Source organism: Myotis daubentonii, chromosome 9, assembly GCF_963259705.1.
Source record: "Myotis daubentonii chromosome 9, mMyoDau2.1, whole genome shotgun sequence".
NCBI lineage: Eukaryota > Metazoa > Chordata > Mammalia > Chiroptera > Vespertilionidae > Myotis > Myotis daubentonii.
Window position 1 is genome coordinate 3205855 of NC_081848.1, and position 17898 is coordinate 3223752.

The window sequence follows — 17898 nt, forward strand, 5'->3', positions numbered from 1 at the left end:
GGAGAAGACGGAAGAGTGACAGGCAGCCACGGCTGTACAACACTGAGAACGTAGTCACCACCACTGAATTCTACACTTCAGAATGGTTAAGACGGTAAATTTTACGTGTGCTCTGCCAAAATTCATTTGTTAATAAAAAAAAAAAAAGATGGGAGTGCTGAGGCCACGTTACGGCAGAGCATGGTATTAAGTGAAGGAAGCCAGCCCCAGAAGGCCACATATTGTACGATTCCTTCTTTTTGCACTGGATGAACTATAATTAAATTTGAACAGTCGTTCTGAACTGGTTACCCCTCTAGTTGGACAGCCTAGCCCTGTCCCACGTACGAAATACACAGCAAACCCACCGACACAGAAAGTGGATTTGTGGTTGCCAGGGGCTGGAGCTGAGCAATGACTGCCGATGGGCACGAGGTTGCTCTTGGCGATAATGGAAATGTCCTGGCGTGACACAGACAGGACGGCTGCTCCTTGGTGAGCATACTCAAAGCCACCGAACTGTGTGCTTTAAAGGGTGAACATACAGTAAAAGAATACCGTCTCAATAAAGTTGTGAAAATTCATTTTTTAAAAAAGAATGTTGCTGTGGGTTTTGTTTTGTTTTTAGAATCAACTCTGTAACGTAGACCGAGCTACCAGCATATTCTGAGCAGGAGCAGAACGAGCACCCGAGCCGTTACCTGCAAACGACAGCTGCTTCAGCCGGGCATTGGATCGCGCTTCCTGGACTTTGTCTGTCAGCGACTTCCAGGCATCTGTGAGGAAAGACAGCGTTCCAGCAGCGTCTCGCACCCGCGGCGGCGCCGGCACTGCCCCCAGAATCCCGCGGCGGGAAGCGCACGCTCCTGCTGCGGCAGGTTTGGTTTTGTAGTTTCAATCCGTTCAGTGCATGAGAAGCTGAGAGGGAATGTCTTTCTCGAGAAAGGACAGAGGGAGGGAGGGGATCCAGACCGCCTGAAATGACGAGTCCCCAGAGCACTGCCACCCCGCGATGGCACCTGGACCCTAAACCCAAGTGCTGGTGTTAATTCTGTTCCCTACACTCTGACCGATGCAGTAACAATGAACAGCTGAACAAAGACTGTGGGGACACCGTGACCTCTCAGCGCCTTACAATGACGAGTTGTAACTGGAAGCCTGCACAGCCCCCCTCAGCTCGCCCCTGAGGTCCCATCGTCTCTCACTGTCACAGAAGTGAGTGAGGCGTGGTGGGGAGCAATCCATGTGGATTTCAGACTCAGTCTAGTTCTCTTAGCACCTTTCTTTCTTTCTTTCTTTCTTTCTTTCTTTCTTTCTTTCTTTCTTTCTTTCTTTCTTTCTTTCTTTCTTTCTTTCTTTTTTCGTTGTTAATCCTCACTCGAGGATATTTTTCCATTGATTTTTTAGGGAGAGTAAATAAGAGGGAAAGAGAGAGAGAAACATCAATGTTAGAGAAACACATCGATTATTGATTGATTGCCTCCTGTGAGTGCTCTGAACAGGGCAAGGGCCAAGGAGGAGCCTGCAACCAAGGTACGTGCCCTTAACTGGAATCGAACCCAGGACCCTTTGGTCTGCAGGCCAGCACTCTACCCACTGAGCAACACTAGCTCGGGCTTTCATGTTTTTTTTTATAACTCTCGCTGACCCACAGTGACCTTCCTTCCCCCTGAAACTCCTCTAATACCTGTTGCCTACAGCACATTCACTAGTCCTTCAACAGCTAATGAACAGCTACATGTTAGGGGCACAAAAATGTTAAATCTCTATATATGAAAGCCCAGCGACTATTACGGCACAACCAGAACTGGTCGCTATGACCTGCACTTGCCACCAGGGGGCAGATGCTCAACGCAGGAGCTACCCCCTGGTGGTCAGTGCACTCCCACAGCGGGAGCTCTGCTCAGCCAGAAGCCAGGCTCGCGGCCAGTAAGTGCAGCGGCGGTGGCGGGAGCCTGTCCTGCTTCCAGGGCAGCGCTAAGGAATGGCGAGCCAAGTGGTAAGGAGCGAGCAGGCAAGGAGCGAGCAGGTGGGTGGTTAGGAGCAAGGGGTCCCGGATTGTGAGAGGGCTGGATTGCAAGAGGGTGCAGGCCAGGCTGATCCCCACCCCCCCACACCCGCATGAATTTTGTGTATCAGGTCTCTAGGAAGAACATAAGCTTCAAGCCCTTACGGGAAGCTGCCTGCTGAGTAAGACATAAAAGTAAACAAACGTTTATAGAGGTGAGGGAGAACAGCATTCAAGATGTACAGGAAGGCCCTGGCCGGCTTGGCTCAGTGGATAGAGCATTGGCCTGGGGACTAAAGGGTCCCAGGTTTGATGCTGGTCAAGGCACATGCCCGGGTTGGTAGCTCAATCCCAAGTGGGGGGCGTGCAGGAGGCAGCCGGTCAACGATTCTCTTCTCTCATCATCAATGTTTCTTCTCTCTCTCTCCCCCAGCTCCCTTCCTCTCTGAAATCAATTTAAAAAAAAGAAGAAAGAAACAACAACAAAACAGGAAGTGGTAGGAGAAAAGTGAGAGACAAGCAGAGATCTCATGTGCTATGCAGGGTGTGTGTAACGTTCAAAACATAATCTGTATCCCTAACTTTTCCCATAAACCACGGACTGTTTCTCAAGAACACTAACTTCTAAGGACAAACCACATGCGCAAAGCCCCCCCCCACCTCCCAGCACAGCTGCACAGCGCTGCCCTGCGCGGGGGCAGCCCGAGCAATCCACTCGCCTTCAATGCTCTCCGCACAGATCTGGAAGCCGTCGTCACTGGAGATTTCAAACACCAGGCCTTTCTTGGGCTTCTTCTCAGTGATGCTTTCCTTGCGCTTCTGTTCCTGCTGCAGCCAGAGCATGAGTGGCGAGCTGAAGCCTCCGTCTTCCTCCTCCGCCGCCTTCGGGTCTGCAAGGGAGAGCGCAGAGCGTCAGCGGCTGCAGCAGCAGGCCGGGGAGCCCAGACTACGCACGCCATCTCGAAGCCAGCGGCATCCAGAACAGGGATTATCCCAGACAGGCAATCAAACGGAGTCTCAAGGAGGTGCGCTCGCTACTCAGGCCATAGCTACACACGACTGACTACCAGCAAAACCAGAAAGAATGGTTTGAACAGTCACGCTCTTTGTGGCAGAGCTTCTAGGATGACAATTGGATAGCTTTTCAGTAAGTGACTGCCCTCTGTAGGTTAAAGTAAAAAATAACACTGCTAATGTGTATGAAGCAGTGTGTGCCAGGCACTCTGCCACTCTCTCAGGTACGGTCCCTTGATTGTAACTCACCAGCCTCACAGAAGTCCGAGGAGTAGGTGAGGGAACGGAGGCAGAGAGCTAAGTGGCCGAGCGCCCAGGCTCAGGCAGCCATAGAGGGCAACGCCGCGCCTGAGCTCCTGCGGCTCAGAGCTGCACGGTCGGCCCCTGCTGTCCTCCCACACAGAGACCGACCCACCTTCTCGAGGATCAGCCAGGCAGCCGTGTTCCCACACCCCAAAGCTGGTGTCCAAGCAGTTTCCCCACCGGGTTCTCCTCTGGGGAAGACAGGCCCTTTAATGGAAACGGGCAAAGCCTGACCCCAGAGCTCCCCAATCGGAACAACATGACCTGCTGTTCACTGACCGATCAGCAGGACAGGCCGTGAGGGCTCTGGAGGCGTACCTGGTGGCACAGCCGAGTCTGGCTAGCTTACAGAGGAAGACTGCTTCCCGGCTTTCCTCAGTGACAGCCAGGGGTGAATGAAGTCAGGTTATCACGAGCTATTTATTTACTTTTTATTTTCATTATTATTTTTTAATTCTCACCCAAGGATATTTTTCCATTAATTTTAAAGAAAGGGAAAGACAGAGAGAAATATTGATGTGAAAGAATCACATCGATTGGTTGCTTCCTGCATGAGCCGCGACCATGGCACGGGCTGGGGAGGAGCCCGCAACCGAGGTACGTGCCCTTGATCGGGATCAAACCCGGGCCCCTTTGGTCTGCAGGCCGACACTCTATCCACTGAGCCACACCGGCCGGGCACACTAGCTATTTGCACCATACTGCTCCTAAAGCAAGTCGAGCAGGAGCATAGTAAAGGTTTCAGTCTGTGTCCTTTCCTGGACAGACGGCCACAGAACATGTAGTGGACGAGCACGGGACAGAGATGCTGTGAGGCTCAGGCTACAGTTTGTTCCCTCACTTCACTCTGTGTGACTGTGGGGGGGGGGGGGGGTTTAAATCTAGAAAAATCAGTAGGTAACGTAGGTGATTTTTACAGCACGTTTGGCTGTGAAATTCTGATTCGGACCAGTTGCCCACCCACATACCTGTGCTTTCTTGTTCATTTGCTGGATTTTGTGTTGTCTGAACCTCAGGAAGAACAGCCATTTGCCTAAAAAACACACACACACACACACAAACAACCCAAAACACAAGTGTGAGATTTATCAGCGAGGACTTCAGTTCAAAGCTAAAGCTGTGCCAGTCCCACAAAGCCCCTGCCGGAGACCAGCCCCTGAACGAGGACCACCACCCGCCACCGTGCGGCACCGACAGCCATCTTCTAGGCCGGCGGTCGGCAAGCTCATCAGTCAACAGAGCCAAATATCAACGGGACAACGACTGACATTTCTTTTGAGCCAAATTTTTTAAACTTAAACTAGGTAGGTACATTGTTTTTTGTTTTTTTTTAAAAATATATTTTATTGGTTTTTCACAGAGAGGAAGGGAGAGAGATAGTTAGAAACATGGATGAGAGAGAAACATCGATTAGCTGCCTCCTGCACACCCCCTACTGGGGATGTGCCCGCAACCAAGGTACATGCTCTTGACCGGAATCGAACCTGGGACCTTTCAGTCCGCAGGCCGACGCTCTATCCACTGAGCCAAACCGGGTAGGGCAGGTACATTGTTATTAACTTCATTAGGGGACTCCTAAGCTGGCCTTTGCTAAAAAACGTCCTCAATCTGATCGAGGTACGTTCGCTGAGGTCGACCCCTTCCAACTCTGCCATCCACACTCGTCTTGTGTATTTGTTTCGTCGATCTCCTTTCTGAAAACCGACTTCTGCGCGTGGGCCATGAAGTTTCAATCACACTGTACGTGCGCGCCCGCACGTGGTATTTTGTGGAAGAGCCACACTCAAGGGGCCAAAGAGCCGCATGTGGCTTGCGAGCCGCGGTTTGCCAACCACTGTTCTAAGAGATTCCCCCCCCAAATACTGACATTAAATTTTTATTTATTTATTTTGTTAATACTCAACCAAGGATATTTTTCTACTGATTTTTTAGAGTGGAAGGGGGAGAGGGAGAGACAGAGAGAAACATCGATGTGAGAGAGACACATCGATTGGTTGCCTCCTGTACACACACCGACCAGGGCTGAGGAACCTGCAACCAAGGTACATGCCCTTGACCGGAATCGAACCCGCAGGCCAATGCTCTATCCACTGAGCCAAACTGGCTAGGGCGACATTCAACTTTTACTTTTGGGGTTGTAGATTGTGTCCTTACATTTTTTCTCACCCTTAATATTGGGAAAAGGATTAAAGAACACTTGCTAGAAGCAGTTCTGGAATCACTTAAGAGCAGCTTAAGTTGGCTGCTTTCGGTTGCTTCCCACAATGGGCCCCAACTGGGGATTGAACCCGCAACAGTGAAATATATACTAAAGGGGATAGTTAGGTAAATTACTGTAGATCACACACGGGAGCCGGAGGCCGCCATTAAAATATAAAGTGCATCTATAAACACTGTACAGAAATGCCCACACAATTTGGTAAGCGATAAAACCAGGTAAAGAACAGTATGTATAGCATTACTCATTCTATGTAAAAAGAAGTATATACATGTCCTTATGTATGCCACATAGATCTGTGTATGCATACAATGGTCTCCCAGCCCGGCCGGTGTGGCTCAGTGGTTGAGCGGCAACCTATGAACCAGGAGGTCAGGGTCTGGTTCCCGGTCAGGGCACATGCCCAGGTTGTGGTCTCCATTGCCAGTAGGGGGCATGGAAGAGGCAGTCCATGTTTCTCTTATTGATGCTTCAATCTCTATATCCCTCTTTAATTCAAATCAATAAAAACGTATTTTAAAAAATGTCACCATGGATGAAAACGAATTGTTAGCAATGTTACCTCTAAGGAATAGATTGGGATGGGGTTGGGCAGGATGAACAGGGAACCATTATCCATTATTTAAATAGTCCTATACTGTATGACTTTTATTAAAGGAACTTTGGCACCCTGGCCGAGTGGCTCAGTTGGCTGGAGCATCGTCCTGTGCACGAAAGGGTGGCAGGTTTGATTCCCGGTCAGGGCACATGCCTGGGTTGCGGATTCAATGCCTGGTCGGGTAGTGTGCGAGAGGCACCTGATCATGTTTCCCACATGGATGTCTCTCTCTCTCAAATCAATAAACATTTTCTGTAGTGAGGATCAGAACACACCGGCCACGCAGATCCACACGCACAGGCTCCGGTGAGGATCAGAACACACGGGCCACACAGATCCACACGCACAGGCTCCGGTGAGGATCAGAACACACCGGCCACACAGATCCACACGCACAGGCTCCGGTGAGGATCAGAACACACGGGCCACACAGATCCACACGCACAGGCTCCGGTGAGGATCAGAACACACGGGCCACACAGATCCACACGCACAGGCTCCGGTGAGGATCAGAACACACCGGCCACACAGATCCACACGCACAGGCTCCGGTGAGGATCAGAACACACGGGCCACACAGATCCACACGCACAGGCTCCGGTGAGGATCAGAACACACGGGCCACACAGATCCACACGCACAGGCTCCGGTGAGGATCAGAACACACGGGCCACACACGCAGGAAGAAGGGTGTTGATGAGGACTTGGTCTTGGAGACCTTCCTCTGCTCACCCCGGGGGCTTCCCACACTCCTGTGCCGCCGGCTCCCCATCAGCCGTGTCCTGCTGCTCGGCCTCTGCTGCGGGGGCCCTGAAACAGAACCGTTAGCACGTATGCACCAGGGTGGGGGTCAGGCCACAGAAAGGACAGTCGGGCTCTGGTAACCTCGTGAGCAGAACCCCAGCCCATGGCGATGCAGGGGGTGTGGGTGCCCTGCCCACGGCACCAGGAGTCTGGAGCACTAGGGAGGTTTTCTATCTCGATCTGAATGGTGGCTCCCTGGGCGCATATATATGTAACATTCACTTGTGCACATCAGACACGTTACACTCTGAGCAGGAATAACCATCCCTCGGCCTCGGCAAAGAGGCAACAGCAGCCAAACAGCAGCCAGCAGCGGCACCGTTACATCAGAGCCGAGCAGAGAGGTGATTCTATGCGGGAGACCTACTGCTCACGAAGGCATTGAAGCTTGCTCTATACGTCACCACCGTGAGTGAAAAAACAATCATTTAAAACCCAGAACACACCTGAGCACTGCAAACGTGGCAGAAGGCTGTCCCTCTCACAGATAACCCCTTCCCCAGCCTCTGCTTGGGGCCCCGCCCCCACAGACCCAGCACGGCCGACACTGGCTCTCACCCTGTGGACGAGGTCAGGCAGGACGTGGGGGCCTCCTGGTCTGGAACGTGTGCTTCCGAGGAGCTGGTCCGCAGGTGGGAAACCTTGTGCTTCTTGCCATTCCCTTTGTCCAAAGGCAGCTGGATGCGCTTGCTTTTTGGTTTGGGGTGAGCGCCTGGCACGGAGGGGCTTGCGGACTGGGGTCCAGAGGGGGAGCCCGCAGGCGAGCCCTCAGGCGAGCCCGCAGGGGAGGCCGCGCGGGCCTGTCCGGCCGAGGAGGCCGCCCTCTTTGGCCCCAGCCCCAGGCCGTTAGGAGCGTCTGCTGTCTGCGCCAAGCCCGGCCCCTGGGTCCCTGGAGCAGCTCCGGGATCCCGCTGGGAAGGGAGAATTCCCGCTTTGCTGGCCAGGAGCTGGCTCACATGCTGAAGCTGATAGTGATCTTCGGCGTCCCTGGAGGGGGAGGCGGCCGCTAGGACCCCTGTCTGCGTCGAGGGGAGGACGCAGACGCCAGACGCAGCCGTCATCGCCGCGGTAGAGGGCGTCTGCAGCGACCCCAGCTGGGGAAATATTCCCGAGCTGGGCGGCAGGGCCCCGGGCTGGTCCTGGATCCCCAGGCCCTGCTGGCTGGCTTTAATCAACAGGTTGCTTATGGGGCCAGTGTCTGGGGCACCCAGCAACCGCGGGTTGGTCAATGCAACGTGTCCCGGAACCGACGCACTACTCGTAGGGGCTGTTGTCGTTTGCATGGATACGACATTCAAGACTGAGGAACCGGACGCCAAGCCGGCCACGGGCCCCGAAGCGAGGTGGCCAGTGTCCTGGCTCCCGGTCGACGTGCCCGTCGCTGTGGCAGGTCCGCCCACCGTCTGTGGTAACAGGGGTGCCTGTTCAAAATACATGACGCCGGACTTAGACCTTTTTATGATGTTGGGGACAGTCCGGTGAGATGACGTGTTAAGTGACCCCAAATCTAACAGGTTGGGGTGATTTGGAAGCTGGGAGGGTGTGAAGTTAATCAGTGTCATGTTAGAAACCACATCGGAGGGGGCAATGTTTGAAGGGGTGCTAGAGGGAGCAAGCTTCTTATTCTTTCGGGTCTGCAGGCGAGATATGGGTCTTTTCTTGAGTCCAGAGGATGGAGTGACTACTGTGGTGCTGAGGTCTGTCCTCTGGCTGGCTTCAGACACCAGAAGTTGGGGATCTGGAGGAGGCTGCACCCCAATGAGCAGGCCTGGAGGAGAACTGCTGATGGTGGGCGGGAAACTGCCCTGAGCAGCTGTGGGGAAGGGGTGTAAGTGCTGGTGGTGAGGCACGGGCAGCAAGCCTTTGCCAGCAGGAGGGAAAAGAGGCTGAGGTGTCTGCAAGCCTGGGTTTAGCCCCGTGGTGAGCGCGAGGCCACTGCCCATGGGCCCCAGCACGGAAGGGTTTGCCTCCATCACACTGGGAGCAGAGCTAACGGAAGAGGTCAGCTGGATTTTCTGGGTCACGCCGTTCGGCAGAGTCTGGAGCACGTAGAGTGGCTGCATGTTCTGGTTAACGACAATGAGCTTCTCGGTGGGCGGCTTCAGGTGGGGAGGCGTGGTCTGCACGGCCGCATTAGAGATCTGAGACGGGCCGGGGCTCTCGGCGGAACTGGGCCCGTATTTCTGGTTCTGGATGGGCACAGAAGGGGAAGCCGGTACCTGGAGGCCAGGGGTGCTGCTGCTCCGAGTTAAATCCTGACTGCTGCCACGGCTCTGCTCCACTGCGCCGCACGGGGGGCCGGCGAGGTCGGCGTCCATGTGTCCCTGGATGAATCGGTCGGGAGTCATGTGGCCTTCGGGCGCGGGGTCATCCTCGGAGGCGGCCACGGGCTCCTCCGGGATGGCGACTCTCTTCTCTGCCGCGTCGGCGATGACGGCCAGCCTGCCGGGGTTCTGGCCGGGGACTGTGGGGCTCCGCGTGGTCAGCACCGAGAGGTCGGACGGCAGCTCCAGCGGCAGCTCGAACTGCTCTTCGGCCGAGATGGACGAAGAGACGCTGCTGTCCACAGGCTCCGCGGTCGGCAGCTGCTGAGAAAACACTTCGAACAGACCCATGTCCTTCTCACGGTTGCTGTCGAGGCCCAGGCCCTCGCCCAGGGTCAGGAGTTCCGAGGACGAGGACTCCGGGCTCTCCCCCAAGGCCTGCATGGAGGGCGTGTTCTTCAGGACGAAGTCCATGATGTCCGAGGGCAGGATGTTGCCGCAGTCGTCGCTGTTGTTGTTGTCGGAGTCCGACTTCAGGAGCTCGGGGTTGTAGGTGTCCAGCAAGGCCTTGTCCGAGGGGGCGCTGGGGTGGACCCTGCGGCTGGACTCCAAGGAGCTGAGCTGAGCCTCCAGGGAGTCCTGCCCCTGGGTCTTCCCTCGGCTCACCGAGTGGCAGTTCTCCGCCTTGGGCTCGCTTTTGTGGCCCACAGAGCTCTTGATGACATGTTCCTTCTCCCCGTCTTCGGGCCGGTCCAGCTTGAGGCTCTCTGTCCCGTTCTCTTTCCCGTTTCTTTTTGGAATCTGGCCGGTCTTCCTCATGGTGGCCGTGACACTGGTATCGCTCTCTGTCCCGTCGTCAACGCCATCCAGCTGTGAGATTCTCGGGAGATCACGCTGCTCCTCCTCCCGAAACAGGTTGTGGGCCGCCAGCCGCTCCTCCGCCCCCGCCGCGATCACCGTCCGGGTGAAGTTGTAGTAGTACAGGTCGTCCTCGTCGGAAGTGCTCAGGTCATCAGCCCCGTCCACCTGCCCTTCGGCTGACCTCTTGCCTCGTTTCTTCCCCGTTGAGCTGCTGTAGAACGGAAGGTCTTCTTCCCCGTAGGACCGGACTCCGTAGAGGGGGGTGAGCCCGAAGAACATGTTGGAGCGGGCCCGGGCGCTCCGACGGGGGTACCTCCTTTTGAAAGACCCGTCCTCCTGGGGCTTGGGGCCGTCAGGAAGCATGAGGTTCCGGTCCTGGACGGGAAGAGTCTGGTAGCTGTTGCTCGGAGGCGCCTGGGAGGCGTTGCTGGGGCTTGGCTCGGCCCCTGGCCCGGCTCCTGGACTCCCGGAGGCTGACACGGGCTCTGCCGGCGAGGCTGACTCCATGTGCAAAGGGGAAGCAGGGCTGCTTTCCTTCAGGGCATTTCGGGACTGACTCTCACCTTCCATCTTCAGGGGTGTCAGTGTGACTTTGACCGTGCGTTTTCGGGGTGTCTGTAATTCCGTGGCAGGGCCTTCTCCTTGCACGGACGGAGCTTTGGGGACTCCAGGAGCAGCAAGGACTTTGTCCCCAATCTTATCAGAAGACACGTTGTTACATGGCCGTTGCCCTGGAAACTCAGGAGTCAAACCTTCACCTGCAAACTCCTTGAGGGGTCCTTCCTCAGCAGCGGCGACCTGGCCAGGCTCCAGGAAGGACTTACTGGAACGCTTTTCTCTGAAGGTTTCTTTACAAGACTTTTTCCCTTTCTGTCTCCTGTCTCTGGAGCTAGATCCCACCTGTTCGTTGACGATAGATGATCGGTGGCTCGCCCCCGACAGCTTCGAGGTTTTGACGTCCGTGTCGCCCTCGGCGGGGGGACTCCCTGCCTGGGTGGGGTCTGGACGTGGGTCCCAGTCACTCCTCTGCCCTCGCGGATGGAGCGGCGGGAGGGGGAGGGCCTCTCTGGAGGAAAACGGCACCGAAGAGAATTCCAGGAACGTGCCCGTTTGACTGACATTTGGTTCGCCACACGGTGGACTATGACGCTGCGGAGCTGGTTTGGGGAGGCCGGGGTGGGCCACGTCATGAGCGGAGCCCTCGGCACTCTTGGAACTCAGCACTTTGGTCTTCTCTCCTTTCAAAGAGGAGCTGCTGGGGGCCAGGTCTGAAGCGCTGGCATGCTTCATTTCTGAAGATGAAGAGCCATCCACGTGACTGGCTTTGGTGGCCACCATCACCACTGTCCTCTGCAGACTGGAGGAGGAGGGCGTGTTTTGCCTTAAGTTGGCATTTGAAGTCAGCGGCCCTAAGGCATGACCCACCGCTTTGGCACTTGGCTCCAGGCCCGTAGTGGCCCCCGGGGCGGAGGCGGAGGAGCCACTATTCTTGGAGTAAGTGCCCCCTGTTCTCACTGGAGACAGCATCCGGAGTCTCGACTGCTGGGGTGCTGAGGAAGGAGCGCTGTGCCGCCTGGAGCCGATGCTTCGGAGCCCCGAGGAGAGTAAAGGGTCGCCCACTGTGACGATTTCGTGAGCGGTTGGAGTAGGGCTTCCTAAAGGAGGGAGGGAAAGTGAAAAGCCTATTACAGGCAGAACTGTGGGCAGCCCCTGGTTTAAGTCTCGGCTATGTATGTTTATAGGTAACGAAAAACCAACATTTCCAGTAAGTGTAAGTCACTGAAATAAAACGGCCTGAAGAAAATGACAAATTCCCGTCTGAGCTGACCTTGGAGTCAATGAAACCCTTTACCTGCAGAAGGCAGTGGCCGACAGCCAGGGGACCTCTGTGTTGGAGAATAACTGGGTGTTCGAATCCTAGGAACCTTTGAGATGACATGATAAAAACAGGAACCAGAGGTTTGCGTATGAGGAGGTCGGTCTGGTGATGAAGGACTTACAATTTCAGCTGCGTTTTGACTTTCTTTAGATGACATTTCTGTGGTAGGATATAAAAACCCTTACTAAAAACAGTCCAATTAAGGTATCAAACAAATGGCCCAATAAAAAACCAGCTGTTAAGGAAATTTTCAAATGAGACCTCCCAAAGAAGTGACATTCTCCGCATGCTTCAATCCCAGGATTCCCAAAAGTCTCATTCAAGTGACACCTTGACTAAAGACCAACCTGCAAAAGATGTTGGGCTGTGGGCAATGGTCCTGTTTTCATCGTGCTCGACGGTGCTGTTGATGTCTGGCTCCACGGCCGGCGGGCGGCACTCCACGATCTTGCACGTGTACACGCAGCGCTTGCGGGCGTCCGTGGTGCTCCAGTACACTCGGGAGCACCTGTGAAGGTTTGTCGGGACCAGCAGAGGTGAGGGTCCAGAAGCAAAGACTAGCATTTGTCAAAACCTCTTCTCATCCTAGATCCCCTGGTCTCCTTGATTTGTAGAATTTAGCTTTCTTTCCTGGACTTTTACAGATTTCCCAAACTAGGATGTTCCAAGCTTTCTATTTTATTAAAAAAATATTTTTATTGATTTCAGAAGAAGAGAGAGGAAGAGCGAGATAGGAATATCAATGATGAGAGAAAATCACTGATCAGCTGCCTCCTACACGGCCCCTCCTGGGGATCGAGCCCCCAACTTGGCATGAACCCTCGACCGGAATGGAACCTGGTCCCGCCAGTCTGTAGGCTGACGCTCTACCCTCTGAGCCAATGTTCGAAGGCAGAATGTTCCAAGCTTTTGAAAGTCCTTTTTTCCTCGTCTCTCAGAAACCAACATCAAATCTTTTTAAAAAAAAGTGTATTGTAAGCAGGGGATGAAAGTAGTAAAGTGTCCTAAAATGCAGAGAAAAAATACTAACTCCTGCAAGAACCAGTATTGGCCCTCAGGAGGGACCCCTGGCCCACAATATGTACACAGTGAGGAAAGCGCAAGCCCGGGATGTTTCCTTTGGGAGAAACACCCCATGAGACAAGGGAAGTGTAACTGCTTCAGACGTGCTGGATGCTGAGGAAGCCTCGTTCACACAAAAAGTTTCCAGCTAAGTATGGAACATAAACTGTCGTCAGAATTGGGATGTAGACTAAGTTGAAGTATATATAGCAAAATAGGACTCGAAAGGGGGAGCGATAGAAAGGGAATTTTGAATTTATATTGTCAGCTTGTTAGAAGTTTAAACAATTTACTGCATATGGGAAAGATTATAAATTCCTACTGGAGAACCTGATTATTTTTGTGGGGGTTGTATTTTTAGAGGGACCTGGAAAATGTAAACCTGAGGACAGAGGCACAAGGTGTGTGTGACCCGTGACAACAATCTGGACTTTTGAACCCACATGAATGGAATCTCAAGAGACTGACACCGTGTTTTCTATTTAGATTTTATTTATAAACTAGAGGCCCGGTGCACAGATTCGCGCACTGGTGGGGTCCCTCAGCCTGGCCTGCGCCCTCTCACAATCCGGGACCCCCCCCACCAGGGGATGTCGGATTGCCAGTTTTGGCCCGATCCCCGTAGGCCGAGGGACCCCACCAGTGCACGAATCAGTGCACCAGGCATCTAGTATGTATATAAGATTTTTGGTTAATCTCTTTCCATCCTCCCTCCTCCCCCCTGAGATTCATCAGTCTGTTCCATGTTTCCATTCCTGTGCATTGAGCGTCTGCTCCCTGGTGTTCAGTGTGCATCATAGCTACTGGTCAAACAGTCGCTTAGGCTTTTATATACATAGATTATTCTGAAAAACAATTTTTTAAAAAAATTTAAATATAGTTAGCTGGTGTACAATAGCATATCAGTAATATTAGTTTCAGGTGTACAATATAGTGATTTAACTTTATTTAAAAAAAAATGTTGCCGAAACCGGTTTGGCTCAGTGGATAGAGCGTCGGCCTGCGGACTCAAGGGTCCCAGGTTCGATTCCGGTCAAGGGCATGTACCTGGGTTGCGGGCACATCCCCAGTAGGAGATGTGCAGGAGGCAGCTGATCGATGTTTCTCGCTCATCGATGTTTCTAACTCTCTATCCCTCTACCTTCCTCTCTGTAAAAAATCAATAAAATATATTTAAAAAAAAATGTTTAACTTTATTTTATTGATTTTAGAGAGATGAAGGGAGCGATAAAGAGAGAAAAACATCGATTTGCTGTCCCACTTATTTATGCATTCACTGGTTGCTCCTGTATGTGCCCTGAGCAGGGACTGACCCTGCACCCTTGGTGTATGGGGACAATGCTCTAAGCAACTGAGCAACTGGACCAGGGCAGTGACTCAACATTTTTATCCCTTACAATGTGACCACCCCATTTGTTCTAGCGATCACCTGTTACTGTGCAAACTTATCATGATATTACTCAATGCTTTTCTTCCATAACTGGATTTAGCTGACATAAAATGACACTTTAGTCCTCATCTACAAGAAGTAGCAAAAGAGTAGTTAATTTTTAGTCGCAGTTAGAAGTAACTCCCAAGAGTGGCTCTACACCTAACAACATGACCAGTGCTTCAGGGTGCTAAGGCTGTGGGGCGGCTGTCTTCCCCGCGCGACGGTACTTACTGGTATCCAATTGGAAACAGCTTGTCCTCACAGTCAGACAGATCATTGAGAATTCCCAAGCAGTCGATTGTCATGGAGCCTGGCCAAAGAGAGAACAGTGATTAGAGGAGATAATGATATATATATCAGTCTAAGTGACCGTTCAACCATCCAACTGGTAGCTATGACGCGCACTGACTACCAGGGAGCAGACACTCAACGCAGGGGCTGCTGAGCTGTGGTGACTTGGCAGTTGTGGTTCTCGGGTGATGCACTCGGAACCAGAGAAGGGAGCCCGATTCCAGGGTGCGTCACCTGAGAACCACCCTTTCACGATCCGGGACCCCTCGGGGGATGTCGGAGAGCCAGTTTTGGTCCGATCCCTGCAGGCCAAGCCGAGGGACCCCACCAGTGCCCAAATCCATTCACCGGGCCTCTAGTATAAAATAATTTCATAACCAAAGACTAAAAAGTACCCCAATGCTACAGCCAGCCTCCCCTACAACCGAGGCCCATGTCCTACCAATCATCATGTGAATATTTTCTGGTTCCAAGCCATTAAGGAACTTCCTCCTCAAGCTGATCCCTTCAAAGTCCACAAACACTCTTCTGAAGACTTCAAATCCATTCTCGGGAACCACCTAAAATGAAACCCCAGAGGAGCCGTTACTCGGCTTTCCCTTCGCAGGTTATGCTCACAATACTGCCTCTCTGAGGGGCAGGGCACAGCTCTGGAATCACCTCTTCCACCAGGAGAGTGCCTGCATCCCGCTAAGAGGAGCAGGTGCTAGGGACAGCTACAGAAGTAAAGCCAAATTACGACTTGCTTGCTATTTTCCATCTCTTCTCCCTGAATTCCCGGAGAATTCAAGAAGCAACGCAAGCTCTCTCACCTCGCCTTTGATCATATCGCGGTGCCGCTGGCAGTACACCTTCTTATCGTCCAGGAAGACACAGTTCTTGGCCCGGGAGCACATGAAGTGGTAGTTGCTGGTGCAGGAGGTGAGGCAGCAGCCCACAGTGGCGCCCGGCTTTTGGCAGAATTCGCATCGCTGACAATGCAGAACAAACACAGCCCGGGTCAGATGTTCAAATATTTCAAGCCATTTTCTACCTCCCCATTCCAGAGTTTCCTAGAAGCAATTTTGTTTATTGATAATAATCTGCTGACTCACAGGGAAGGGATAGGAGCTATAAAGTCTTCTCCACAAGCCTTCTTTCTCCCACAGTCCATGGGGCGCTATAACTACTAAAGTTCAATATTATAACTTGATTTAGAATTTGGACCAAAACAGTTTTTCCTCTAGGATGCAAGATGGATTTAGAGAAGAGGAAGCTTTGAAGATCAAGGCTAAAAACATCATCTCTCTAGAAAGCTATTCTATCCGAAAGAACTCCGTTCTAGAAAGAGCATACGAGCCTGAAACATAATGGTGTTCCAGTTACCAGGCTTAACAGACACACTTACCACGTAGTTAACATTTCCCTGTCACTAGGCTGTGCCACCACCTTATTCTGTCAGTCACAATCGGGGCGCTTCTCCAGGACACTGTCCTTTTTCGCCCATACTCCAAGGGTCAGGATAATCAGCTGCCACAGTGGACGCCAGTACTCGGTATGGCTGACCACCCGAAGGCAGATAGATGGGAAACAGCCGTGAGGCAGCCCTAGCCACAGACAGCACGCCTGGAAACCGAGGAGCCTCTCTGACGGCCTTCCCGTGTCCTTACCAGCTGCTTGCCCCGGATCACGGCCATGTGCACGTTCTTCAGTGACCCGTCGTCGTCTTCGAACACTTCTGCCGACCACAGAGCGCAGTTCACATGTGTCCACTCATTCTGGCCAATGTACAGCAAGCGGCCAGCATCCTGGGAAACAAAGAGGTTTCTTTTCTCTTTAAAGATTATGTCAAAGAAAGTTTTCCTTGATATTTGCTTTACCTCAGTCAAGACAACTTCAATAAACTAATTAAAATTCTTTAGGTGAACACACACATTAAAAAAAAACAAAAAAACCCATTTTTTTTTCAATGTTCCTGTTTCCACTTCTGTCCTTTCTGATCGCCTCTTCCACAGACAGGAGAATTAGAAATAAGCTATGTGCCAGGCAGGGCACAGGCCTTACACCTCACCTCTTTCGGTCCTCAGAACCACTCTGAGGTAAGGATTCTTCTTCTTATGCTCATTTTAAAGATGCAGCTGAGGGTCAGAGAGGTTAAGCTCCTTGCCAAGGTCAACAGCAGAGAAATGGACCTTAACCACTCTGCTCGACTACATTAAATAAATACAAGGTATTTAATGTGCAACTTATATTTTATTGACTTTCAAAAAGGCTTTTTGAGAAGATAGAAATTATAGACATCAGCAGGTTAATTTAAGGCAAATCATCTTTCAAATCAGTTATAGAAATAACCCCAAGTTCCAAAACACCCAGGAATCAGGTTTAGACACAAAGGTCACACAGTTCATGCTGAGCATCTAGCGAGTAGGACCCGTGGCGAGGTACTTACATTAGCACTGTCATCACCGTAAGTCAAACACAATGCACACTGTCTGTTATCTTCTATGCCTGGGGGTGGGTTCAGTTCTGGACTATCTTCTCGACTCCTATCAGTACCTTGGAACCCAAAGACACCCAATTAAAACTGGTGATACTAATTTTGATCTCTAGGAAAAAGAAAACAATTCGGCTCAAATAGCCCATAACCTGTAAAACAAACACTTTCAAAAAGTGTGCAAAGTTATGCGATCCTACCACTTTAAAATTAGAGTATTTCTATAAATTCCTTGTTAACATTCCAAGTGAAGCAAAAAAGAATGATTATTACATTTAAGGATCATGTGAAAATTTCTAATGCGCAAGGACATTAAATTTAGATTCACAAGTCAATCACTGGCATCCTTACTCAAAGCTGGCGGCGTGGGAGGGTGCGGGGGAGTGGGCGAGTCCGGTTCTCCAGGCCCTTTGGGTTTGGGAGCCGGAATGATTTTCTTCATTAAAGGAGGCTGCTCAGTGTGGCCGTTGTCCTCTCGCTCCTGCCACTGAGCATAATTATGGTCAAGTGAAGGTGGAAGCACTGCGTTGGGTAGCATCCCACTGCTGGAAATAATCGATTCGACAGGCTTTACTGACTCCATAGCGCACCCAGAACTGTATACAACAATGACATTCTTGATCTCATCGGGTCTTGGCCCGGGCACGAGCCAGTCACAGAACGTAAGCACAAGTCCCAGTCTGTAAACCGCCTCATCACACAGGACTTTATA

At 52.1% G+C, this 17898-nt stretch overlaps 1 protein-coding gene across 11 annotated transcripts in view; it reads right to left on the reverse strand.

Annotated features, from left to right (window-relative positions):
- Window positions 1-17898, reverse strand: part of KMT2A (lysine methyltransferase 2A) — a 92445-nt gene that overhangs the window by 13168 nt on the left and 61379 nt on the right. For 9 of the 11 annotated variants that reach the window (XM_059707701.1, XM_059707699.1, XM_059707706.1 and 6 more), the window contains 13 exons: window positions 17538-17731; window positions 17142-17248; window positions 16363-16500; window positions 15526-15684; window positions 15156-15273; window positions 14654-14732; window positions 12276-12436; window positions 11902-12087; window positions 7483-11704; window positions 6853-6930; window positions 4273-4337; window positions 2707-2877; window positions 681-755 (listed from right to left, as the gene is read on the reverse strand). In XM_059707701.1, the coding sequence (XP_059563684.1) occupies window positions 681-755; window positions 2707-2877; window positions 4273-4337; window positions 6853-6930; window positions 7483-11704; window positions 11902-12087; window positions 12276-12436; window positions 14654-14732; window positions 15156-15273; window positions 15526-15684; window positions 16363-16500; window positions 17142-17248; window positions 17538-17731 (5753 nt within the window). Of the gene's footprint in view, window positions 1-680; window positions 756-2706; window positions 2878-3416; window positions 3512-4272; window positions 4338-6852; window positions 6931-7482; window positions 11705-11901; window positions 12088-12275; window positions 12437-14653; window positions 14733-15155; window positions 15274-15525; window positions 15685-16362; window positions 16501-17141; window positions 17249-17537; window positions 17732-17898 lie in introns of all 11 variants that reach the window. The other 2 variants (XR_009454343.1, XM_059707705.1) reach the window with 2 other exon arrangements.